This window comes from Talpa occidentalis, unplaced genomic scaffold (assembly GCF_014898055.3).
Source record: "Talpa occidentalis isolate TD23 unplaced genomic scaffold, MPIMG_talOcc4v2.1 talOcc4.7, whole genome shotgun sequence".
NCBI classification, from domain to species: domain Eukaryota; kingdom Metazoa; phylum Chordata; class Mammalia; order Eulipotyphla; family Talpidae; genus Talpa; species Talpa occidentalis.
Window position 1 is genome coordinate 12,702,798 of NW_023605083.1, and position 27,092 is coordinate 12,729,889.

The 27,092-nt window shown below is 38.0% G+C and overlaps 1 protein-coding gene across 1 annotated transcript in view; it reads right to left on the reverse strand.

The window, feature by feature from the left end:
- SH3GL2 (SH3 domain containing GRB2 like 2, endophilin A1) overlaps positions 1-27,092 on the reverse strand; it is a 183,280-nt gene that overhangs the window by 22,905 nt on the left and 133,283 nt on the right. Inside the window, exons 2-3 of the mRNA XM_037494013.2 lie at positions 17,193-17,261; positions 6,139-6,211 (exon numbers count right to left, since the gene is read on the reverse strand). Coding sequence (XP_037349910.2) covers positions 6,139-6,211; positions 17,193-17,261 — 142 coding nt within the window. The remainder of the gene's footprint in view (positions 1-6,138; positions 6,212-17,192; positions 17,262-27,092) is intronic.

A 27,092-nucleotide genomic window follows, 5' to 3' on the forward strand; every position in this document is an offset into this window, starting at 1 on the left:
TCATGGAAAACACTAGAGAGTAATAAGCAGAGGAGAGATAAGATATGACTTAGGTCTCTAAATGCATGAGCTGGCTGCTATGTGGAGAATGTAAATAGGAGAGTACAAATAGGGGAAGGCAGGATATTGAACAAATATAAATATAGAAAAGTAAATATTGGCATAAACTATAAGAACAGGGCTGTGTGACTGCAATCTACTAATAACACTATACTGGCATTATGGTGGGAGTGACAAGTCACAAAGTAACTAATAAGCATCTAATAAGTTTAAGTAATGATAAGTACCATGAAGAAAACTAAAACAGAGAAAGAACTTAGAGGAAGTTGATGAGGGGTAATGTTTCAGACAAGATTATTAGGAATGACACAAAAATAAGGTGACATTTGAGGTGAAGACTGAAAAAACCGGTGTGCTGGAGGGGAGAGACTGGCGGTACTGGTGCAGAGGGAGGGAGACACTTATTGGTGGGAATGCATAATGAATTCGGATGATTGGACCCTATAGCCCATGATGAAGACTGTCGATCTTATCTTAAATAGGGAACCACTGGAAAGACTTTTGGAGGGGACTAATGTGAAGGTGTCATGAGAATCCACACTGGAGTGGACCTAGTTAGCCAGGCATCCCTACGTAGCCCATGGGATGCCTGTCAGAGTAGGTGATATTTAAGCAGGGGCAGGAAGGTTGAGAAAGAAGTCAGGGGTTAAATAATTGACAGGCAAGGCATTACAGGAAAAGGGAAGAGCCAATGCAAAGTCCTAATGTGGAGTAGAGCTTGAGGCACAGGAGAAACTAAAAGGTCAGGAAGGCTGGAGCCTAATGAACAAGGGGGAGAAAGAATTTAGACAGAACACAGGGACCACCAGATGCAGGTAGTGTGTTAGTAGCTCAAGGTTATTAAAATGAGACCATATTAGCATAATTTTCCATATATGTGATTTTTTAAAAATCTATAGTATCTCTGTTGTAATTAACTACATTTTAAATAAGGTCTGGCTTTAGCAGTCTTTAGAGACATAGCAACAAAATCATTGATCCACCATTTCTAGCTGACTTAAAACTCTGAATTAATTAAGGTGTCTCAAACACATTAGGAATCTTTTAATTTTCAATACTTTCTCCCAAAGATTTAGTAAAAATAGGAAACCCTCTAGCTTTCTCAGTACATATACTATATGAATTATATACCACGTCTGACCTGACAAAAACTTTATTCCATTGAGGTTTAGCAAGATTTTTCTCAAAAATTATTTTATAATCTATACTTTTTGTATTTTGATAATTTTTGAGTGTCAGGATTTTGAAAAGTAAAAGCTCCAGCTATAAAGGCAGTATACTCTCGAAGTGAAGGATGGATATATTCATCCACACAACTAGTCAGCAGACACATTGAGGGCAGACAATGTGCCAGGCACAATGCTAATAGTCCCGACAGACATGAAGACAAACACAAGTCAGGTCCTGCCTTCCAGAAAACAGCACAAATTCAGTATGTTGTGGCGTCAGAGATTTGAATACACAAATGTCAAATAAAATGTATTGATTTTCAGTTCTACTGTGACCGAATATCTTACAATCACTATATTCATTCATCTTTGGAAGGAGATAATTAAGCTGATGGGAAAGTGTAAGAATTTTAATGTAGTATCTTTGCATGGATTATTAATGAGGTAATTTAAAATCAATACAGCTAACTATTGCTCCTACAGGCAATATTCCACAAATGAGATTTGAAATTATTATTAAAATATTCTAAATAGACATCTAATGACTCCAGTTTAATACCCGAATCTTTGGCATGCTGGAGAAAACCAGACCATGTAGGCATTCAAGGGAAAAGCATTTCCATGGAGAACCAAACCCTGACTGTACAGTGTTTTCCTTGTTCAAGTGCTTTATTACCTACACACCACTGAATGTTGTATAGAGTTAGGATATCAGGGTAAATAACTCTTCAGTGCAAACTGAAAAGCCTCTGCCATGACCAGTAAGCTAAGGCTGGGAAGGGAATAGAGCCCAGCATGTTTATTATTCTATTTAAGGGGAAGAGATTCACTATAGTGCCTCAAAGCAGATTTATAGAAGGTTATAAAAACAAACTTAAACAGTCCACTCTTAAAATCAAAAGTTCATTTTTCTACTGAATAAAACCACCACCAACATACCTAACCCAAGGAGCTAACCAAACTTAGAGTCATAATCAAGGTTATGGTTAGGCTGAATGTAAAACTCTCTTGTCCTACATAGTCCATTATGGGAACCAGTGGCCACATAGGATATTTGAGCATTTGAAATGTAGCCATTCCTAAGTGAGACATGCTTTGAAAAGAAATACACACTAAATTTCAAAACAAAATGTAAAATTTCTCAATAATTTTAATATTGGTTAATATTTTAGATGTATTGGGTTACTTAAGGCAGTAAAATTAGTCTTAGCTTTCTTGTTACATTTTTAATGTGGCCACGAGATAATTCAAAATGACATATGTGGCTTGCATCTTAATTTCTATTGGACAATGCTGATTTACTGCTTTTTCCCCCATAAAGCATCAATACCCACAAGAAAATGGATTTACAATATATCTTGTCTGATGACCTTTATAGTCTTAGATACTATAAGAATATTAGCCCATAATCAGTAGAATGGAATTTATGCAGAGTACTTTTCATGTTCAAACCATTCTTATATAAGTAGTTTAGAAATTTATACTGGTTTATGCTGTTTTGGTTAGAATAATTTCACAGTTCTGGCTGAAAGAATTTATAGCTCTGTATTTCAGGTTCTAAAAAGTCTTGCTTCACAGGCACATCTGTAGACCATGACCCCATTCACCCATTCTCACCTCATCAGTTAGCTGGAATTTCCAAAAGAAATTAGCTATGAAGCCCTCTGGGGCACTCTCCTCAGAGTACCTGTACCTTATGCTGTTAGTCTGTGAGATCCCAGAGGGCAGGTGCCCGATCTTGGTTCTGTTTTTACCCCCCACTGCAACCAGAACTGATCTTGACACAAAGGTACATGCATCTGATAGATGTTTGTTACATGTGTCAAGCTGATGGTGTAGGGAAAAGAGTTTTTTCTTTCTCTCCCTTATATTATTGTATCACCTAGGACACTGACAATCAACTGTGATTCATATCTCATTTATTCAAATGTGCAGGTGTCACTGGCTGCTAGAACGGGTCTGGGGATGTAGCAGTGAATAAAACTGGCACAGTCTTGTCTTTACAGGGGAGGCAAACAAAAGCACACCTATTATATAACTACAATAAATGTGCAGGTGCCACCGAGGAAAAGCAGAACAAGCATTCAGCGATGCACCCTGGTTGAGCCACCTCCTAGAGTCACTGAGAGGCTGAGTGATCCAAGTATTCAGCAAACTGCTTGAGTTTGGGGATATTTCTTTTGCTCATCTGGGCCCAAGGACTAGGGAACTGGGTGTTTGCGAGACTCTCACATACTCGTCTCAAGGACACATGAGTTCCAAACAAGTGTATCTGACTAGTCACCTTTCAGGAGCTTGCTAACCAGAGTCTGCTCCCAGTTCAAGAAATTAATGGAAGAACTAAATTATATATATCATAAACCAATGAAACACATATTTTCTGAATTCCTTAAAATGGTTATGAAACTTTGTTTTGCTTGGGACTCTTCTGAGTGACACCTGTATGTGAGCTGAAACCAACCTAAGATAGCCTGGTGATGGCCTTCATTGTCTCCTTGGCAGCAGATGTCCACTTAATTTTCAAATAGCCATAATACCAATATGTTGATAGCCAGCTAGCACATTTGGCATTCTGTTAAAATTCATGATTTAAAAAAATTCAAATCTCCCAATTACATTGTCTTCTAATAGTTTTTTTTGAACAAAACTATATCTCAACCGCACTATTTGTTTTCTTTCTGAATTTTTGTTATACCACTCTGAAAGTAAGGAGCCTCTGTACCTGAATGAAACAGAACCTAATCTTCTCAAAGACAAAACTACACAACAGAAAATCAAGGGCTTAGGTGGCAGGCAGACCTGCACTCCAATCCTCACTTTATTCCCTTCTAGACAGGTTAACTTCTAGAACATTTCTTAAACTCTCTGGTCCTTGTTTAATCCTGCATAAAATGAAGTTAGCATATGTATTAGTTTTCTAGGGCTGCCATAAATTATAACAATGGGTGTCTTAAAAAACAGAAATTTATTCTCTCATAGGTCAAGTGGTCAAAAAAGCCTGAAATCAAAGTATCAGGAGGATTAGTTCTTTCTAAAGGCTCCATAAGAGCATCGTTCCTTATTTCTTCCAGCTTTTGGCAGTCCCTCAAATTCCTTGGCTTGTGGTAGCATAATTCTAATCTCTGCCTTCATGTCTACACAGGCTTTGTCCTGTACCTCTGTGTTTTCTTCCTATATTAATACCAATCACCCTAACTCCAGGATGAGTTCATTTCAAGATCACTAATGACATCTGAGAAGACTGTATTTTCCAATAAGTGACATTCTGAGGTGCTGGGTTCCTCTGAACTTTGGGGGACATACTGTTCAAAGTGCTATGCCACCTACAATAGGACATAGTTCCATTATTCCAAACACCTATGGCTTCCCTCTCAGAATTTGTGTTACAATGGATTTTCAGTCTCTTTCTACACTATGAATTGTTCAATCAGAAAAAAATGGTCACATTTAGAGATGAGACAGTATATAAAGACAGCATATACAAAAGTGTTATATTTATCTTAGCCCTACAACAGTGAGTTTTTGCAAAACTCGTGTGGAAATGCAAGAAAATCATAGCACACCTTAAAATTCTGTGCAAAGATAAAGACAAAAATGTCTGGCTCCTATACGATAATTTTTTGTGGTAAGGCATGGTGAGCAGTTCCTTTCGGAGCTTGGCTCATTACAGTTGTTACAGATTAAGGAACTTATATACATCTAGAAGATCTTTGTATTTCTATGGAATTATAAAGGTCAAGAAGATAAGTCTGAATAAAAATCAGAAACTTGATTTTTGCTATTCTTTACCTAATCTGTTAACAATTTGGTTACCAGGAATCCCTGGTTCCTACAGCTTATTTGTGTCTATACTTTCATCCTCATGGAATCCCACTTATAATGTATTTTAAAAAGAAAAAAAATTGAGAATGTTATCACATAAATTGTGTCCATCTGCAAAACAGCAGCTATGCGGTCCTGGGTTAGTTAAAATTGAATGGACGCTTCAGTCAGCGACAGGAGGCAGTAGAGAGCCACGCTGAACTCCCTGCACTCACAACTGCTTCCTAGCATCCCACACCTTGCCTTTTCATATCTGCTGTCCACTAATGCTCAGTATCCAAGCAGATTGGGGCTCACTGCCTGGACACTCCCTAGGACAATCAAAGACACTGGAATCCCAACCTGAAACTCCCAAAGAAAATAGTCTCAGGAGTAACAAGTTTTGCAACTAGTCGTACCTCTCATGTAAATACACTAAGCTGTGCTTCAAGCCTCTGTATTCTGCAGTTAGTAACTGCCATACAGCAAGAGAAGTGAGTGGATCTGTGATGTTGGCTCCTTTGCTCTGTTAAACTTTGTGCCTATGGAGATTGCCCCAGTTCTGCCAGCTTCTCTTTACAAGGTATACTGCTCCATTATCTCTATTACAACTTGTCTACAGTTAGCAGAAACAATTGCTGAGCTATGATGTGCTTGTCAAGGAATTAGAATTAAGACCAACCCTCCAAAGATGTCAATCATACTTGCATGAATAGATACCCTCTGTATTTCACAAAGCTATTCTACTTCCTATTTTTTACACTAGAAGGAATTACTCTCTTATCCAAAATGTACCCTAATTTTCTTTCCATACCTTAAAAATGAAAGTTGCATTAATAACAGCTTGCAGCTACCCTAACATAAGTGCCACCCAAGCTACCCATTCAATCCTACTAGTTAAATATACTACAGTCAGATAAAATATCAGAGAATTTTCTAGTTACTTCAAGTGTTAAAAATCTCCCCTCCACAGTTAATGTGCTATATATAAAGTCACTGAACCTCCAGAACAGGACTGAAGGAATAGACACACAGCAAACCTAAGACATCTAAGGGAAACTAGAAGTTACCTGGAGGGACACCCTGAATATATGAAGTGATCTCTTACCTGGATTGGGTTGAAGGTATTCAATTGTTTTAGTCATTATCTCCATTACAGCTCTGCTGGTGACATCTACTTTCTGAAATGAGAAAACAAATCTTCTAAATGACAACAATCACTAGCTTCAGAAACTTAGTGTGTGCTTGTGTACATACACAACCACTGGTGGTGTAATGGAGCAGAGCACAAGTCTTGCGGTGGAAGATTAGGGGCTCTGAGGAGGTGCCAGAAGTAATAATAGCTTTGCATTGAGCTATGCTGGATAAAGATTTGAAAATTTGGTTTAACCAAAGAGGAACCTGGTAATCTACTTAAATTTATTTCAAAGTATGTTTCTTTTTTTCTGGCTAAATAAACAGGAGATTGTTTTCTCTTCCTTTAACTGGCTTACAAAGGTCTCTGAAAATGGTTTGTTACTCATTTGACAAAGAACAACCCACAAAATCATGTATAGCAAGATCTTCCTGTTCACTTTAAGAACACCAGTGAAACCAGCCAGGCCAGGGTGGGTATACATATCTGAAAGACACACAGGTCTCTCAAAGAAGTCACCTGAAGCAAAGCGTATCATCTTGTCATTACAATGTTGAGTAGAGAGGGGTGCCCAGGCCAAACAGCAGGGCTGGGGGCAGGTTCCATAACAGAAAATGAGGGCTGACTGCTTTAAAATGCAGCAATTTATGCTGAACTTGAGGACTTTGACAGATTCGCTGTTCATTGAGCACATTTAGGTAAATGAAACTTGTAAGGTGGTTCCTAGACTTACAGGGTTCCTGATAAGATTAGTCTCTGCTTTCCCTTCCACACTGGAAGGCTCCTTATTGGAAAGGAGCAAATTACTCCCAATTCAGAAAAGGAGGTTGCTTAGAAGAAGACATCCCAAGAGGGGGGAAAAAAAAACCTTACAAAACAAAACAGGAAAACAGGAATACAGCATAAAATAAACCTAAAGTTTACTCACTGTTTAAAGATTTATTTATTTATTTATTTATGCATAAAAGAATTGGGGTGTAGGCCAGAGGTGCAGTGGGTGAGAGGGGTCACCAGAGACAGAGTGGGGAGTAGAAGAGGTGGATCTACTGAAATACACTGCTGAGAGGAGCAGTGGATGAGACAGGAGAGGTCTGCTGTGCAACTGGGTCAGCTCCCTGGCCCGGGATTAAACTCAGGCCACAGCAGCAATAGCATGATAGTAGTGAGACTTAACTTTCATACCCCCCCCCTTAATAAAATTTTAAAAGAGACAATGAATTATATTTTGCCCCAGAGACATTTTACTGAATGTGTACAGTGGGCAGGCAAGGTGGCAGCTTTGCTTCCCAGCCCCACCATGAAAAATCCAACATCAACTATGTTATTTTCAAATAAGAGAGGCAAAGTTTTTACTTAATTTTTAAGAATGACATACGCATATAAAAGTCTTGATAAAACATTCTAATCACTCCTTGAGATTTTGACTAATTGTAAGTAAAAAGCCTGGCACTAAAGTTCATCCTTGGAAACTTTTGTATGTTCAGTCTTTGCATTCATGATGTCACCACCTCTTTCTGTTGGGACCTTCTACCTACATGGGGAGGCTGTGTAAGCTGTTCCCTCCAAGCCAGTCCTCTCTACACTCCCCAGGATATTTTTCTTTTATCAACATTTGCATTGCATTCATTCACTCTAGGGGGGTAAATGATTAGTGAAAACAAACACATCTTTCTCTCCCAGGTATGTGCAGGAAATACTTGACACAGATATGAGTGGAAAAAAAATTTGATGGTGGAATTTCAGATAGCAATTGATTCCAAGGGATTTTTATTTTTATTGGAGGTAAAGGGCTCCTCTCTCAATTCTAAGGAATTTTTCAATAACCAACTACACCTACCTAGAAAAACAACTTTTATGGATGGGCTAAGTCTCCTCCTCATTCACACTCAGAAACTAAACTATAATCCATCAGAAGACTTTATCTTTGGTTTACTGGAGTCTATCACTATGTGTATTAGGTTTTTGCTACTATTACAATAAACAGAGGACAGCATAATTTTTCCTTCTGAGATCATCATGGTATGAAAGCACTCCTATTTAAGAGGTGCCTGCCCACATTATGAACCCTGCCCCACCTCCTGTTGGATAACTTTAATTTTTAAGATGTCTTAAATTTGAGTATGCACAAAACAGTATTTAGTTGTGAAGTAAAATAGTAGTCCCCAGAGTTGTGTGGTATAGGGCTTGTGGGGCCACCCATGGAGATTCTGGTAGTATTAGCAAAACACCACCCAACTGCTGTGTACTCAAAGCCATGAAAGTGGGTTCAAAAGCTGTGTCCAGACCTAGTATGCTGAAAGTCCATGTCACACCCATGACAGAAGGAAAACACAGCTCTCCACTGCATGTAAGACAGGGAATAAGAAGTTTGTGGCAGAGTATATCCAAGGGTTCTGTATTGCTATGCTTGGAAGAAAAGTAATTCTAAAGGTCAAGATTTCCAAGAGCTAAGTTGTTCAATGACTGTCTGACATCTGGTGCTAGAAATTTAACCAACTTCTAAGTTTCTCCCATCTCTGCCCTCAGTAATAATTATCACTACCATCAGTCATAAAGTGCTTTCTCTTTGTCAGACATTGTTCTAAGGACTTTAAATATTTTTACACATTTTAACATTAGCAGCTATAAAATAGAGGTTAAGAAACTTGCCCAATTCTGGCTCCAAAGTCTATGTTCTTTTTTTTTTTTTTAAAGATTTATTTATTCATTTATTTATTATTTATTTATTTATACAAGCACTGGGTACAGTCAGAAGCGCGGGAGGGTGAGAGAATTCACCAGATCCAGAGAGGGGAGCAGAGCAGGCAGAAGGACCGAAATACACTGCTGAGGGGAGCAGTGGGCGGCAGGAGAGGTCTGCGCGCCATGTGGGACCCTCCTCCGGTGGCCCGGGAGCAGCCAGGGATTGAACCAGCGCCGCAGATGCAGCAGGCAGCTTCGCAACCCAGCACTCAACTGCTGCGCCACCGGGGAGGCCCCAAAGTCTATGTTCTTAACTACTACCCTATACTTTTTGAAAAAGGCAACTTGTAAAAAGGCAACAGAGACATCTTCCAACCTGAAGAAATACCAAGTCAGAGTAGAGGCTCTTTGTACCACGCCTTGGATGCAGCTGAGACCCTGGCAGGGCCAATCACACAGGACCAGGATGAAAGCACCTGCCATCCCATTTTGTTTTTTTGTTTTGAAAGTCCTCAAGATCTGTGGAAACTTCATCCATACTAACTATTCTACCCTGAGCCTCTCTGAAAGGGAGGTTCTCCCATGCCAAGCAGTTTGACCTCATGTCCTAAGTTACACAGGGCTCTCTACCGAAATGCCAAGAGGATGAATCTTGCATAGTCCACAGGGAAGTCACCAAGAAAGGCATGAAAAGTGGTTCTCATTGGGGGTTTAGAAATCCCCTCAACTCTGTAAATAGAAGCCACTAGCATGGTTTAAGTCAGTAGTTGCAGGGGAGCACAGACAGGCTGGAGACAGCAATTTTAGAGCATTAAGTTTGGTCTCCAGAATGGGATAAATCCCTCTTTTTTTTAAAGATTTATTTATTTATTTATACAAGCACAGGGTACAGTCAGAAGCATGGGAGGGGTGAGAGAATTCACCAGAGCCAGAGCGGGGAACAGAACAGGCAGACCAACAAAATACACTGCTGAGGGGAGCAGTGGGCGAGACAGGAGAGGTCTGCGTGCCCTGTGGGACCCTCACCAGCAGCTGGGAATTGAACCGGCGCTGCAGAGGCTGCGGGCAGCTTCGCAGTCCAGCGCTTAACCGCTGTGCCACCAGGGGAGGTCCGGGATCAATTCCTTTAGAAGGAGATTAGAAATAAGAAGCACCACAGTATCCCCTGTGGTTTGACCAAAGTTTCCCAGGAAGGAAGCCAGACAACCCAAATCTTTAGAGACCCTGTGCTCATTTGAGGTTGACCCTTTCAATGCTTTAGCCACCTGCTCTAAACCTAACAGAGTAGGCTTTACTTAAGTCCTTTTGTTCAGAAAGTATAATAACCTTCACTTGAAATCCACCGTTGAAGCAACTTTATCTAATGTAACTATTTGTGTACTGCATTATCAGAATGTATCCCGAACAAGGGACAGCCATTAGTAAATGAGTTTACTAGGATCTTGCTCCTGATTCTACTCTGACAGATAATCACTTGACAGAGTTAGAGGTAGTGAACACAGGAAGAAGAGACCAGCAGAGCACCTATCTAATTCAAAGTTTTAATGTTTTAAATGTGCAAGTCTGAAGCTAAAAAAGGGAAATTAATTCCCTGAGGTCAAGGGTCTACTAAGAGGAACCAGGTTTACTAACCTGCAGGTAGAAGGCTGACCATTTCTAACTTCTCTTCATCTGTCCTGTCAATGATGTTCAGGAGTCTTTGTGTCACACTATGCTATATTGCGTCAGTCATGGACAAGCTGATGATGGTCATGAACCTGTGAGAACCTTAAATGCACCTTGTTGAAAGGCTAGGAAAGTTATTCATATATCTAAACTGATGCTGTGAAAGCATATACTCTCTTATTAACAGTCCTGATATAATTAGATGAACTACGAAGATTTTCACTTAAATAATTTATTATAATTGGCAAGAACATATTCCCATGTGATAACAGCACAGTTTAACTTTGAACTTATGACACATAGCTAAGGATTTCCTCAATGTCCCAATTTTCCTATTACTTGAAAATAATTTTGATATGTCCTAAATTACAACCTTTATTCTTGTGAGCTCTGGGCCCACCATTTATTTACCTAACCTTATCTGGATGGGGGAAAGAGCCACTAGGAAAGGCTGTCCAGAGAAGGTAAAATGAAATATATCCAGGCATGTTCTCAGAAATAAAATCTCTGTTTTTCCTGAAAGTAAACATGTAGGCATATATTTGTTAGGTCTTTTTCCCTTCAATTTTCTCAATATGAAGATTTCAACAACTCCCAATCTTTAGAGTCAGGCAGTACTTCCACCACTATCCAGTCTTGTAACTATAATATTGGGTTGGGAGAGAAACAGCTCTCTTCATCCTCTTTACTCTCTGTAATGTTTTTCTTCTTCATGTTTAAGGAAAGCTTCAGTTCAGTTAAGTGTGGCCAGTGGACCAAATCCAGGTCACTACCTGTTTTTGTTTTTTTTTAAATGGTTAGAAAAATTTAAGATGTGACTACTGTTTAATTTCACATTACTGTGTGAAATTAAAATTTCAGTGTCCTTAGGTAAATTTTATAGGAACACAATCACACATTAGTTTACAGTCAATGGTTGCTTTTGCTCTTCAACAGCAGAGATGAGGAGTTATAACAGAGACCACAGAGGCCCTGTAGCCCATAAAGGCTCACATACTTCTGAAAAAGTTTATCAATCTCTGTGCAAAGGTTCTATGTTCAGTCTGTGGGTGCTGACCATGTGGCCTGCTGCCTTCCTCTTTAGAGACAAGCAAATGGAAAGACATAGAACTGACTAGAAGGAGATGAGTATTTTGAAGGATCTTACTATCACCTTTATCCACTGGAGGAAATAGGAGTCAATGTTTCCTGGACATACATAGTGACCATGGATGTGAACAACAGCATTCTTGGTGGAATAATGAAGGGGTGGAAAGATAAGTACTTTACACAGCCAGATACTACATGATATCAGATGTTGTCACAGGGACACAGGAGGAGAGTTTCAGAAAAACAGACACCTTACAATGGAACACAGATAGTGGGTGGGTTTAGGGATCAATAATCAATAGATGAATTAAGACCCACTTAGAATGGGGTAACTCACAGGGGTTATGCAAATGAAATGTTTAAATGTTACACAGAACATAAATCTTTTCGAAGTCTTAATTTTTCTATCATTGAACTTAAGTAAATGTTTCTGTTAGGAATGCACACACACTTACAGTAATGAGGACAATTCATTAAGTAAGTCAAAAAGATATAAAAACAGCAGCCTGGGAAAGTTTGTCTGACAGTGAGGTACGGGTTGGTCCAATTAGGATGTCTTTCATACTTCCCTACTGACTGGGAAGAGTTAATGTACCTGTCCTCAAATTGCTCTGCTTTATGGCAGTTATCTCCCACACTGGGAAGACCTATTAATAAGCAGTATGTTCAAAACAAAAATAAACAAGGCATTAGGCTGAGATTGTCCCAGTGTATTCTTTTGCTAATCTTCTTAGACATTAGCTTAAATGATATTAATTTGGATATATAATGTAAACAGCTAACTGAGAAAGATGTTTTTAAAATTCCTCCTTTGGGGGTCTCACCTACCTTACAATTCTACACCAGTGAGTGGGTCTCCTAGCACAGGAATCCAAATCTCTTTTAACCACTACACCCATGAGCAAGATATTCCTTGGAATGACAGATGCCATGGTGCACTCAGGGCAACTCTGAGCATGCTCCTAACTCTCCCATTTGAGGTACCTCACCAGAATCCAAGAGAGATGTTATTAAAAGTGATAGCAGCAGGAACAAATCTCTTTCCTTAAAGTTCAAATAACAAGAGTGCTTCACATGGCATGTGGGAACAGTGGGTTTAGCCTCTCTTTAAACATAGGCAGTGATGCAGAATTCAGTAATCCCTAAGGTTCTTAAAATAAAAAGCTGTGACAATCAGAAGTTCTTTGTTATGTTGGCTCTGAATTTATCTCCCTATAGTTTCCCCTCATAAATTCTAGCTCTACCACTTGGGGTTGGGTAGAAGGTTCTAACCCCTCTCCTTCCAGTGACTAATTCAGTGGATAAAGATAATGACCATAGACACACTCCTATCAGCATTTCCCTACACCTCACTCTAAAAATAACCCACTCTTTTTCATTCTCATGTGGAATGGCATGCTTTCTGTCCTTTCTCAAAGTCCTGCTTTTCTTTAAATTTGAGGTTGCTCAACAAATGTTGGTCAGGTTGTGGAGAAAAAGGAACTCTCCTGCACTGCTGATGGGAGTGCAAACTGGTCCAACCACTATGGAGAGCTGTGTGGAGATTTTTTGTACTACTAAACATAGAGCAGCTTCCATATGATCCAGCAATCCCACTCCTAGGTATCTACCCAAATGACACAGAAACAGTAATTCTAAAGGGCACCTGCACCCTTATGTTTATAGCAGCACTATTTACAATAGCTAAGCTATGGAAGCAACCCAAATGCCCAAAAATAGATGACTGGATCAAGAAGATGTGGTACATATACACAATGGAATATTACTCAGCAATCAAAAAAGATAAACACATGCAGTTTGCAGCAACATGGATGGAGCTAGAAGGGATCATGCTCAGCGAAATAAGTCAGAAAGAAAAAGAAAAATACTGGATGGTCTCACTCATAGCAGGAATTTAGAAAACCTAAATAAGAGACCAGGAAAAAGATTAATCAAAACAAAGTAAAAATCAAAATCAACAAGCAACTCTAAACCAGAAACACACTATAGGGTGGGGGGGGGCTGGGGAAAGGAAGGACTGGAGTCAAAATAAGGGGGGGTGCAATTGTATGGGGGAGTAGAACCAAAATGAAAATGCATACATTGTGCAAAGATGAAAAAAGATATAAGAATTATATAAAATAAAATATTTAAATAAAAAAAATTTGAGGTTGCTGCTTAAGAAGAATTTCATTCTCATCAAAGTGTTTCACAGCCATATTCAAGCCCTACGGCTGCTGCTGGTTTTAAGAGAAAGGATTTCCCAAGCTAGTTTTATGATTGCAAAAGAGACACCAGACCCTTCATACATATTCCTGCCGCACCTATATATACTGGAGAAGAGAAAATTTTAGGATTTAGCTCAGGGTCCCTCTCTCAGAAGCTTCTACTGATCTACACAGCCTGAGTTAGTCAGGTCTTTCATGGCAATCCTCCCTAGGCACCAGGCACCATGTCCTATAAGTCACTGATTTTATGTATCTATTTCTACCATCATTTCTAGCCCCTCAAGGCAGGTACATGCCTTAATCATTTTTGTATTCCTGATGCCCAACACAATGTCTGAAACTTGGAGGCATTTAAACATATTCCATGTGAACTAATGATTGTAAGTACACACACACACACACACACACACACACACGATTGCAGTAACATTAGATTGGAGAAGGAACAAGCAAGTCCCTAAATTTACTCCTGACCAAAAATCTGGAGCCGTTCAAAAAACAAATCCATGCAATATCTGTATCATGGTAAGAAATTCAGCCTGCATTTCATGTAGCTTGTAAGCAAACAGATACCATTTAAAACTAACACCAAAACAATTCCATGCATAGCAATTAAGAGGGGGAGTGAAATGGTTCTGAGCAGGGTTTCTGCAGAGACAACACAGCCACAGTATTCCACCCAATCAGCGCTGGAAGTGGAAGTCTGTGGGCTAAGAGGCATACAGAGTGATTTTACTGCTTCTCAGCAGGAGAGTGATGGGGGTAACAGATTAGAGCAACAACCTCTAGGAATACAACTTCTTTTTCCCAGTACAGCTGCTTGATGCAAACCTCTAATTTATTTCATTTTATTGTCTAATTGCACCTCAAGGAACACTGCTCAATGCTCTCTCTAGCCCCTGAACAATGGTCTCTGTAGCCCCAAATGCTTAGGGATCAGAAAAAATCAACTATAAAAAGGGAAATCTTCTCTAGGCTAGGGAAGATATTTTTTTTGTGACTAATAAATTAACAGGAGAGAAAACATTTTAGATTCTAAGACCAAAGCATGTGCTTTCTAATCACCAAAGAAATATTTACCTTTGATGCAAATTTAGCATGGGTAGAGAATGAAAAATTTGCAGCAGAGTCACAGACAAGGCAAAATATAAGTGAAATTAAAATGGAATAAAATAATTTCTACACTGCACTGAAATCTAAATATCTGTTTACTTGTGTAAACCCAAATACAAACAAGGAGAAGAAATTAACTTTATTGCAGGAATATCTAAATTTTGAAATAAAAACTTCACAGAGTACTTTCTAAGAAATAAAAATAAACCTTTCCTTCAGATGCAAAAGTATGTCTGTGGGTTTTTGCCTGAAATAAAATACTGGCAAGATCTTTTATTTCAATTAGTTTGCAAGATAAGCATAATTCCAAAAACTTAACTAGTTATTCAGTGGTAAACTACTCTGTTCTCCAAAATTTCCTCTTTTTTTTAGCCTTACTTAAGAAACAGAAAGTTTGTCTTTGTTTAATCAGTGCACTATCTCACTTACTACCTTTAGTCTGGGCAGAGGTTGAAAGGTGGACTCAAATTCTGGCTCCTTGGTTCTAAGTTCCTAAATAACTGCCTAATCTGTGATCAACAAAATGGCACTGGCCACCAGGCAAATTACAAATTCCCTCTGGGGTGGGAGTAGGAGAGACAGCAAATGATAAGGGGTGACTAAAGAAGATTGTGTGTAGACAAATGCTGGCACAAACTAACAGATGCAGGACTGATTATAATAAAACATGAGGAACACCAAAATTACAGGCACTGGGTAAGTCCAAGTAAAGTCATTCTGGGCATGTATGTCAGTTTTAGAGACTCGGTGCTATAGAAGGAGGATGGGCAGAATACTGGTTCCAGAACTGGGAACAGTAATAGTTATTAGCTTGACTAAAGGTCAGATGCTTTTTACAACCATCCAGAGGTGAGGAAAAAATAGGGATCAATGAGTGGGGTAAGTGACTGCACAGCATTGAGCATATGAGACTCATATCTAGTTGAGACTCAGGAGTCTCATATTAAATCTCTTACCTGGTGGGTACTTACCCTATTAGTGAAGTCCATCTCAAGGACATAGACAGAATGGCCACATAGGTAAACACTGCAGAGTCTCATTTCACAAGACCACTAGTGGTCCTTTGGCAATTTCTTATATTTTTTTCTCAAACTCAAATGTGTTTGTTCTCTCTTATTTGCTGTTTCCTTTACTAGGAACATACTAGGTTCCGCTAACCCACTCATCATCCACAGCTTCACTTAAATATCAGGAAGGCCTTTTCTAACTATCCTGTGAGTTAGTTCTCTGTTACAACAAGCTTCTCTACCACCATGCTTTGTTACTCTTGTCACACTGGTCAGTATTTGTCCAGACACAAATACTAGACTAGTATTTCCCCACTAGTCTATGAAACTCATGCTATCAGAAACCTTGTTCACCTACACACTGCTATACCCCCACATGACTGGTTCAGAGGAGGCACAGAACAAAAATTTGAATTCGCCAATTAATTCATCAGGAGGAAAACTAAAAAAAAAAGTAAGGGAGGAAGCAGTTACAATTTTATTTGAAAACTCACACAAACAGCAAAAATAGAAAAACTAAGGCAGCCCCTTGGCACTGTTATGGACTAAATAAAATTGTAGTTCGTAGGTACAAGAAATTTGTGACAACCTCTTCATTTAACAGGGTTTACATTCCCATTCACTGCCTGTTAGCAAATTACCTAAAACAATTCTCTGCACAATGCAGTATACACTATTCACCATAAACCCAAATATCACTTGCTATAAACAGTCTCAGAATGCAAGAAAAGCAAGAGAAAAATGGCAGATGTCTCTACCTCCACCCCCATTTTTTGAGAAACTACTACCTTTTCACAAATGTTTTACCAGATGATTTACATTATTTTAAGTACTTAATACACCGCCACGTAAGGATTAATATTCTCATTTTACTTCAAAAATTAAGACACTGGGCCATAAACTGACTTGTGCAACAACTGGTAGAAGTGGAATGCGGGCAAAGGCTGGCAGGCTGCACAGCCCTCATCTCCATCATGCCCTGCTGTCTCAGGCCACCGGGGTCCTGTCAGGGAAGTCCTCTAAGACAGTGACTAAAACGTTCCCAGAAACATCTGGGACATCACTCCCCACCTTCTCCCCTTTTCTTCCCATTTCATCCCAATGTCCTATATAAAAATATACCCTGAAAAGAGAGTAATTTTAAGAATAACAAAACATATTCTCAGATACCAGTGGAGTAAAGAATCCCTTTTTCCTTCTCTCTTTTCTGCTTAATATGCCTAGTAGTTTGATGCAAAGGGAATTCTACATGGTGAAATCTTACCCTCTCCATCTCTTTGAAGTCATCATCTAGCTTGGTTCCTTCAGCTCCTCCAACCTTCTCACTCACTTTCTGTAGGGAATGACCACAAAGGAGATTGATTATAAATAAGCACTTTTAAAGTGTTACAAGTTTTAAGCACTTTCACAAACATCTTAAAATACAATCATTCTTGGGGCCTCCTTAGTGGCGCAAGGGTTAAGACGCAACCTATGAAGCTAACCGCAGCCACTGCAGCACGCGTTCGATTCCTGGCCAAGCCAGGGAGAAAACCACATGACCTCTCCTGACTCGCCCGCTGTTTCTCTCAGCAGTGTATTTCAGCCAGTCTACCTGTTCTGTTCCCCACTCTGTCTTTGGTGAATCCTCTCACCTCCAGCCCCCACACCTCTGGCCTGTACCACAGCTCTTGTAGGCATAAATAAATAAATCTTTTTAAAAAACACAATCATTCTCTGGTATAGATGGAGAATCACATTTTCACAAGAGAAAAGTGTGGTTCAGAGAATTTAAACAACATGACAAAGGTGATACACCTGGTAGGTATACTGAAGCAAGAGTTCAAACTAATTTCCTGATTTCAACCTCAATGCTTTCTATTATATGAATCATTATGTAACTACCTAATCACTAACATTTCCTTTTGAAAGTTATGAGGGGCAACAGCATCACATAATCATTTCCTTCTGGTAATGGATTTAAAATGACACCTAGGCAGAAAATTGCTACTTCCTCAAACTATTCCTCAATGGATTATTGAATAGAGAATCACAAGTATCTAGCAAACTGGTAAGAAAAAAATTCAGCCCAGCTGAGCTTCATATAAAAGGATTCTAGCTGTCAACATCCTTACAGACACAGACAAACCATACAGAGAGACAGTGAGGGTATTTGCTACCCAATCATTTTCAATTATAATACATTTTATATGTCTCAATTTATATATGGTAAAGGGCAATTTTCCATATGTAGAATTAATTTCCTTAAAAAGCCAGATAAAGGGCCTCCCTGGTGGTACAACAGTAAAGATGCAACCTATGAAGCTAACCACAGTCACTCCAGCACTAGTTCGATCCCCAGCCAGGGAGAAACCCACATGGCACAGCAGACCTTTCCTGACTTGCCAGCTGCTCCTCTCAGCAGTGTATTTCGGTCAACCTGCCTGTTCTGTTTCCCCCCTCTGTCTCTGATGGATCCTCTCACCACCCACACCTCTGGCCTGTACCCCCGTTCTTGTATGCATAAATAATCTTTTTTTTTAAAAAGCCACATACATATTTTTAAAAAGCCAGATACATATTTAAATCTTTTTTAAGATTTATTTATTTATATATATTTTGTTTTAAAACAAAGATTCAAATTAAATCTAATAAAAATTAGACTAATACAAAATACATAAAGATCACAAGGAAATCCTTTGGCTTCATTAAAGAAAGGACTACTAGTGCTAATTACACAAAACATTCATTTCTCTTAAAATATTCCAATTATAAAGGTAGTTAGTTGCTTTTCATCAGGATCACATGTATTATATAACATTAGTATGCATAGAATCAAAGTATGATTTTTTATTTCCTTCAAAAGCCCCTGAGTTGAGGGTCTTTGAAGAGGGACCCCACCACAACCAGACCTGTAGTGATGTCAGTAACACTCTGGGTCATCTTAGTGGGTTTTATTCACCTCTTTCTAAAGGGACTCCTAAATACAAGGTTCTGTCTCTTGGCTATGGAAGATGTAATATCCCCTTGGAGTCTGAGGTGCATATCTTACTCTCTGTATTTCACTCCTGCCTTCCACCATCAGGAAAACCTATAGCAGAGATCAATCTTGGAAGATCCAAGGGTCTGAATTTTATCATCACTCTTAGCCTGTTAGTCATCATTCCTTTCTCCCCAGCATCAGCACCAGAAGGAATATGTCATGATAGAAAGGCATGCCACTGACTGAGTCTTCTAACTCTTTGAGGTACATAGAGTTGTTATGAAAATTAAATGGCACAATAAATGTAATAACCTGTGTCATAACCTACAATATAGCAGTAAATCCTAGTCTACCTCGCTGAGCAATAAAGTATATCTGTGCCTATATCCCAGTCTCTCCCATCAATTTATTTAACTGTTGTTTCATAGATTGAAATTAATCTAACCATTATCATTAACATAATAAATCTTAGGTAGATGAAGTCTAATAATTATTCAAAGTAAAAAGACAATAAAAACAACATTAACATCTTTAATTTGTAAAGCTGACACATACTTTTACTTGTAATTTATCAGCTACTATGTATACATAAGAACTATATAGAGCAGATATTATTCCAGTGTTGCAGATCAGAAAACTTAGGGTTGCCTAAGTTAAACTACCTGTCTATGGTAGAGATCTTTAGCTAGGAAGAAATGAACCCAAAACAGGACCTGAAGGCTATTTTTACAAACTGTAAGCATCTCTGCAGTCACACCACAGTTTTGAAGAGCTGTCCATGGTGCTTATATTTCCATCAGATGGCCAGAGGTAGATTCACTGTCTTAACCTTGGTCCTCGACATCAGTCCTCTCACTTAACCTGTTTCCTAGGTGATACGAGCTATCAATTATATCAGTAGCCTGCAGAGATCCAGGCTTTGTTTGTTATCACTGCCACCTAATCCAAAGCTTGGACCAACTGTGATTTGTTTGGTCCACCAGTCAAGATTCTTTGCCTGCTTTCATAATGATTATTGTCAAACTAAAATGGGGCTTAGGGAAGCCTTAAAATTCAGTTTAGAACCCCCTAGTGGGATTCTAAATGCCAGTGACCTATATATTTAGGTATAAGTCACAGAAAATTAGGAATAGAAAGGGATTTAAAGGTCATTAATATCAATTTTTCCCCACCAGTAAGCAAATTTTACTATAATTTTTCCGCTGATTCCCCCCCCCCTTCTCATTTTGGTCAGTAATTTCAGCTCATATTTCAGCCCTCTCATGTCTTCTTGAAGTTGGTGTTTTCAGTTAAATCTGGGCTGGAAAACTAATCTAGCTGAACTCCTAAAATAAGGAAATATATGTTACACAGCCCCAAATCAACCGTCTCTTTTTTTTTTAAGATTTGTTTATTTATACAATATCTGGGGTACAAGCCAGATGTGTGGGAAGGTTGAGAGGATTAACCAGAGACAGAGTGGGGAAGAGAACACATGGACTGACTGAAATACACTGCTGAGGGGAGCAGCGGGCAAGATAGGAAAGGTCTGCTGTACCATGTGGGTTGCTCTGCGGCTGGTGGGGATCAAACCAGCACTGCAGAGGCTGCGGACAGCTTCACAGCGCTGCGCTCAACTGCCTGCGCCACCAGGGAGGCCCCATCTGTCTCTTATTTCTACCTAACTGTCTCCAATGTCAGGGAACTTATTATATCCCAACATTGCAATTTGGTTAAAGAGGATCATTATAGATAAATCCTCACAAGGAAAAATTCATTTTCATTTGCAAAATTGCCACAATAAACATGTAGCTGAGAAATGTCTCCATTTATAGTAACATTAGAGAATCCTAGTATGTCTGAGTTAATCCTATTTTGATCATCTCTAGGGAATAAAATACGGCTATCAACAAAAACTCAAGGGCTTGTATCACAGTTTTAATCCCATACTGCTCTACTGAGAATGATTTTAGCCCTTCCCCCCTTTTTGGCATCCATCAACAGGTTAGCACCACAGCAGCTGGCTACTGTCAAGTGAGTTACCAAATGGAATTGTTTTTACCATTAATAATTTAGGAGTTGTCCAGAAAAATCACAGTTGAGATAAAGTCATCAGACCAGTGGCTATAAATATCTGGTTAAAATTAGTGTGTGTGTGTGTGTGTGTGTGTGTGAAGGGGGGAGGTTGGGGAGAAGGGAGAAAGACAGAAAAAGGAGAAAGTGGGGGGAATGAATCATTTTCTTCTCTATAAAAGCTGACATTTGGGCTGCTCTGAGAAAGACAGTTCACCAAACAAACTGAGGTTAGGAATTAGATGTGGTATGGTCTTGATTGGCTGGCTGATATAAAAATGTATAATTTAATTACATTCTTAGGAAAAAGAAATATTCAAAATGATAATCTATGTTGTTCTCTGGGCATCTTATTTTTCAAGACACAAAGGATCTAAATATATCAAGGCATTGAATTACACAGTAGGTTAAATAACAACTGACTCATTCCTTAGGAATATGGTAAATGTTTTCTTCTGTAGCTCTTTAAATAACATTACTAAAATGTCTATCATTTTATGTGTAAGAGTCAAATTGAAAAGTTCAGGATCCCTGAGACCATCTGGCCAACACTGATTTTTGGTCTCCTTACCTTTATTTAAAAATAATTTTACCCTATTATTTTCCATAAGTTGGTTCCCTAAACTATCATAATATAAAATATTTTCTGGTGCTATTAAGTATACACTGGTGATACAGGTACAATATTTTCTGGTTATATTAAGTATATACTTGCAGTATGAAAAAAGAATCATCTATTTTAACAAACTTCAACAAAGGATAAATGAATTCAATTAGTACAAATGAACCAAAATGTCCCCCATATCATCTATTAAAAACATTTCTGTTAAAAAATCTCAAATGTACCAATTTAGTACAATAGTGAGAGTTCCTATGTCCAATTTCACCTGCTCTTACACTCTCTAAATACTCTGTACTTTAACCAAAACCAAAATCACATCTTATTCTAATTTATTCTTCATTGTATTCCTCACAACAGCTATTCAAGTAAAGATATGAGGAACTGAACTACAATGCACTTTTGTAAATATTATTATCAAAATGAATCAGGAGATGTAAAGCAAAGTAAATGAGACTGAGCCCCTCACTCTCTCTCTTTCAAAAAGCGTACCTTTTCAAAAAAATTAAAATAATGCAAATAACCCATTTTAAATGAAAAGATTTGTTTGCTTCTAATATCTGCAGTGGAGTTGGTCATGCTGACTATTTTTTCCCACAGAGCAAGTAAGAAAAATGTCAAAGAGAATCAGCAGCAAGAGACAGCTTAAATAAATGACCACTGTTCCCAGCCCAAAGGATGCTGCACTCTTTCCAACCATGACTCATCCTCCTCTGCATTAACTGTCACCTCCAGGCAAAAGATGCTTCATCCTCCACTTGCAGCTCTGATTCTTCCCTGCATTGCATTTCATTTAGTAAACACTGCAGATCCATCTACCATATCTCCAACTGCCTTTTGTGAAAGTCTCCTTGAAAATCACATCATCAGTGAAATTTAATAGACTTAAGACTGAATAATTCATTCATATCTCACACCTGTAGTTCTTTATATCCTAAATCCCCCATTTCTGATCAGTTCTATCTTTTATTATTCATGATAAAAAGCCAGATTTTCTTACCGCTCCCAATGAGCTGTGCTTATTCCCTATTTCTTGTACCTGGACCTATTTTTCTTTTTTAAATTAGTATTTCAAATCCTACTGATTAACTAAGATGTTTGCCTAGATCTCAGCTTCTCTATCATCTTTACTGCCCACGCTACCTGGAAATTATTAAATTTCATTTGCACTTTTAATGAAACACATCATCTGCTTACTCACTTGATGAGTAAGGTTGCTGAGGATCTCTGCTCCTCTGAATTGTAAGATGCTAAAGGTGGGAAACAATCACATACATTTTTTGTTTGTTTGAAATATCTTTGACTTAATACCTAACACAGTGTTTGCAGAACAGGCAATCAGTTGAGAAAACTTTACCTCAGTGAATTATTCTAAGATCAAAACTGCACATAGGGCCTCACTGGTGGTGCAAGGGGTTAAGCACAGCACTGGGAAGCTACCCACAGCCTCTGCAGCATGAGTTTGATCCTGGCTGGCCAGGGAGCTAACCACATGGCACAGCAGACCTCTCCTGTCTCACCCACTGCTTCCCTCAGCAGTGTGTTTCAATCAGTCTGCCTGTTCTGTTCCCCACTCTGTCTCTGGGGAATCCTCTCACCCACTCCCCACACCTCTGTCCTGTACCCCAGTTCTTGTATATATAAATAAATAAATCTTTTTTTAAAAAAACTGCACATAAATTAAAGGATGACCCTTAACTACGGCGAAACTATGAGTTAGCTCTGGTTTCACATCTCCTTTTTGAGAATTTAATTTCCTTTGTAAGTGTATTATCATTTTTCTGTTAGCTACAGGCAAAAAACTGGAAAATTCAATGAACTGTGATGTGTAACTGTGATGAATATTTTATTCATAACCAAGGTTAAAGAAAATTCTGCCATAGTTGTAGCATTATTAAAGGAAATATGGCAAGTCAGTAAATTACTAACGGCAATATGGAAGGTGAAAGTAGTAGTTATTTTAGATTCATCCTCCATATTACCTTTATTGCCATTACAGTGAGTATTAATGATATATATCCATCAAATCAATCCTGGTTCTAAGTATGTATGTATTTTAATTTATATGTATATGCACACATTCATGTACATTGACATATACATATATGGGCAAATATGTCTACGTTTAACACATATAATAGAAAGTAAACAGAATGCTTTTCTAAAATGCTTTTAAAGAATCATCAAAAATAATTATTAAATACCAATTATATGTTTACTTATAGAATTAAATTAAAATTAAATAGAATTATATGACTATATATTATATTATAATTAAATAGGATTACTTTAATTAACATCCATAAGTTAAGCATACTTAGTTTACTAAAAGCAAAAGTAGAACTTATACATTATTCTGACCATTTGCATCCCATGGAGCAATGTATAAAATCATTTACATGTGTAATGAAATTCATTGACAAGTAAATAAGACCCATTTGAGGTAAATCCAATTTTAAAAATTTAAAAATCCAATTTTTAAAATTGGATTTAGAGTTAAGAAAAATGAATTCCAACCCTGACAATAACACTGAATTTGTTGTATGAAAGAGAAAATGCATAACTTCTTAGTGCCTCAGTTTACTCACTTAAGCATTGAAAACCAGTATGATCTAACTGATTTTTCTGAGAAATAAGTTAGAAATAATGAGAAAAAATATAAAAGCACTTTTTTTTTTAGAGGCATGTTTTATTTATTTGTTTGTTTGTTTGTTTTGTTTATGCATGCACTGGGTACAGTCAGAAGTGCAGGAGGGTGAGAGAATTCACCAGAGCCAGAGAGAGGAGCAGAGCAGGCAGAAGGACCGAAGTACACTGCTGAGGGGAGCAGCGGGTGGCAGGAGAGGTCTGCGCGCCATGTGGGACCCTCCTTCGGTGGCCGGGGAGCAGCTGGGGATCGAACCAGCACCGCAGAGGCTGCGGGCAGCTTCGCAACCTAGTGCTCAACCGCTGCGCCACCGGGGAGGCCCTAAAAGCACTTTATAAGCTATCAATCTTTATTCTTAAAATAAGACATTATTATTTCTAAATAGGTGATCTTACATGAATGGCAAATTATTAACTTGAATTCCTACATTTGGCAAAAAAATTCTAAGAGTTGATTTAAATTTATTAATAAAGAACAACATTAATAATGCACAAACTCTTTAGGAAGAAGCTATAGTAATCTCTCCTGCGGGACACTGTACTATTTTCCCATTATTTGTAGAAAGGCATTACCTATGACAATAACTAAAGAAGCCCATGCTCTGACTTTTCATTGAGAGTTCTTTAATCATTATTAAAATTTTTAACACTAAATTTTTTAATTTTTTAATCATTCTTTAATAAGTTACTAAGAAATCAAAAATTATATTACTTGATGACATAACAAATATACAGAAGGAAATACGAAAGTCATTTTCTTAGTATTTTCTTGGTATTTGGCTAAATACAAATTGATGTTGTTTTTTAGGTAGTATTATTACAGACACAGCTCCGTGAAAGTCATTTTCTTCACTCCCACTAATTACTTATATATACCCCTCAAAGAGAGGTTGGGAGGATTTCTTATAGACAAATCATTCAGAGTTTCATTTGCCCTCTGGAAAAATAGAGTGTACTATCACCTATAGTTTCATTTGAGGTGATCCTGCTTTTATCTTCTAGAAAATTTTTTAAAGTATGTAATTTGTACAGAATAAAAAACAACTGGCATTACTCTTTTTGTATTCTCCAAATAATCTATTTCTTCATTAGCTAAGTGGTAATGTAGGAATGGAGGGATTCCTCATCTCTGGCAATAAGAAAAATTTTACACACTGTCATAGTCCACTGCAACAGCCATTGAAATTGAACAAAATATTTTAAAAAAGTATCTGCTAAAAATAGGCTAATAATTGAGGCTAGAACTATGTCTTGTAGGATTTTTTAAAATTCTATTTTAGGTTCAGTCATAAGTTCCCCTGAAGAAAAAGTATAACTCAAAAAAAAGGGAAAAATTCACTTGAGTAACTGACTTGAGTAATTCATTTGCGATTTCAGTTTCGGTTAATGAGTGACCTAAAACCTAATGCCTAATGACTCAGTTGATAAAGCAGTAGTGTACCCTAGACTTTCATCAGTCTAGAGTATCTGCCCTCTGGACCTCTGTTTCCTCACCCACAAAACGGAGTAAAGTTAGGACATGGTTAAATAGCAAGGAGAGTTTTAAGGTCCTTAATTAAAAATTTGATATCTATTTCTGCAATGGTTGATTTGATGTATCAATTTAGGTAGGTTATAGTACCAAGTTATCGAATCAAACACTAATCCAGGCACAGCTATCAAGAGATTCTGTAGATGGGTTTAACGTCCACAATCAGTTGGTTTTAAGTAAAGATCATTGACAATGTGAATGGAACTCACCCAAACAACTGAATTCAATTGAAAACAAAACTGAGGTTACCTTGAGAAAGGAAATTCTGCCTTCAAATCATACTGGTTCTGTTTCTCTAAGAACCTTAATTGATACAATTTCTACTTGCTGGAGTGCTATTTTGAGTATACTAAAGGTAGACGATGAATTAGGAAAGGAAGGACAATTGAAAATACCAAGCAAAGTGTTTTAAATGAAAATGTTATGATACTTCTTCCTCCCCATAATTGGGCTGTATTTATGCAAATCCAATTCTTAAAAAAATCATCTTTAGAGTAAATATACCAAAAAGAATAAATACAACTTAATTTGAATGTTAGCCCTAGAACTTTCATATACAAATAAGACATGGCACACGCTCTCTGAAAACTTTGTGGGATGTATGTAAATATGCAGGGTTCAAAACAGGGTTGGGAAGAGCACAGGGGACTGTGGTGATGGATCACAGGGATGTGGTAATGGGAGAACTATGAGAACCACATCTGAGGGGAGAAATCAAATACTATCCAAAAATTAACAAAGATGTAAGAAAATACATAAATGAAAAAATAAAAAAAATTTTAACATAATGTGATATATATTAAATACACACACATATTAAGTAGACTACAAGCAGAATCTAGGGTGGACAACTTTGCTGAAGTTGGGTAAGAAGACAGACTGTGGAAAGATTCCTGCAGCCCAGCTTATCCTCAAATGAATATAGGTAAGCCAGAAGCATTAAACATGGGATACAGGAAGAAAGTTTATCATGTACTAGTTACTAACAACAAAAAGTCAAAAACATATCTAGCATGCATTTTTCAATGCTGCCAGAACTCAGATATGAGCAAAGACTGCTGAGAATAAAGGCTGCAGGAGGAAGGAGGAATTAAATGCTTGTAGATCTTCTATGCCACACTAAAGACCTCAGGTTTTTGTTTGTTTTTAAGTTTTAGTCAGCTTACGTAGTTGCAGAATCATCAAAAGGATTCAGTTTCAATCACTCCAAGAAGTTTCCTTGTGCCCATTTTTGGTCACTTTTCACTCCTTCCTCTACACAACCATGGTTCTGCTTCTGATTGCTATAGTTTTACCTTGCCTGGAAATGTCAGACAAGTGCAATTATACTACAATGAGTGTACAATATCTGGCT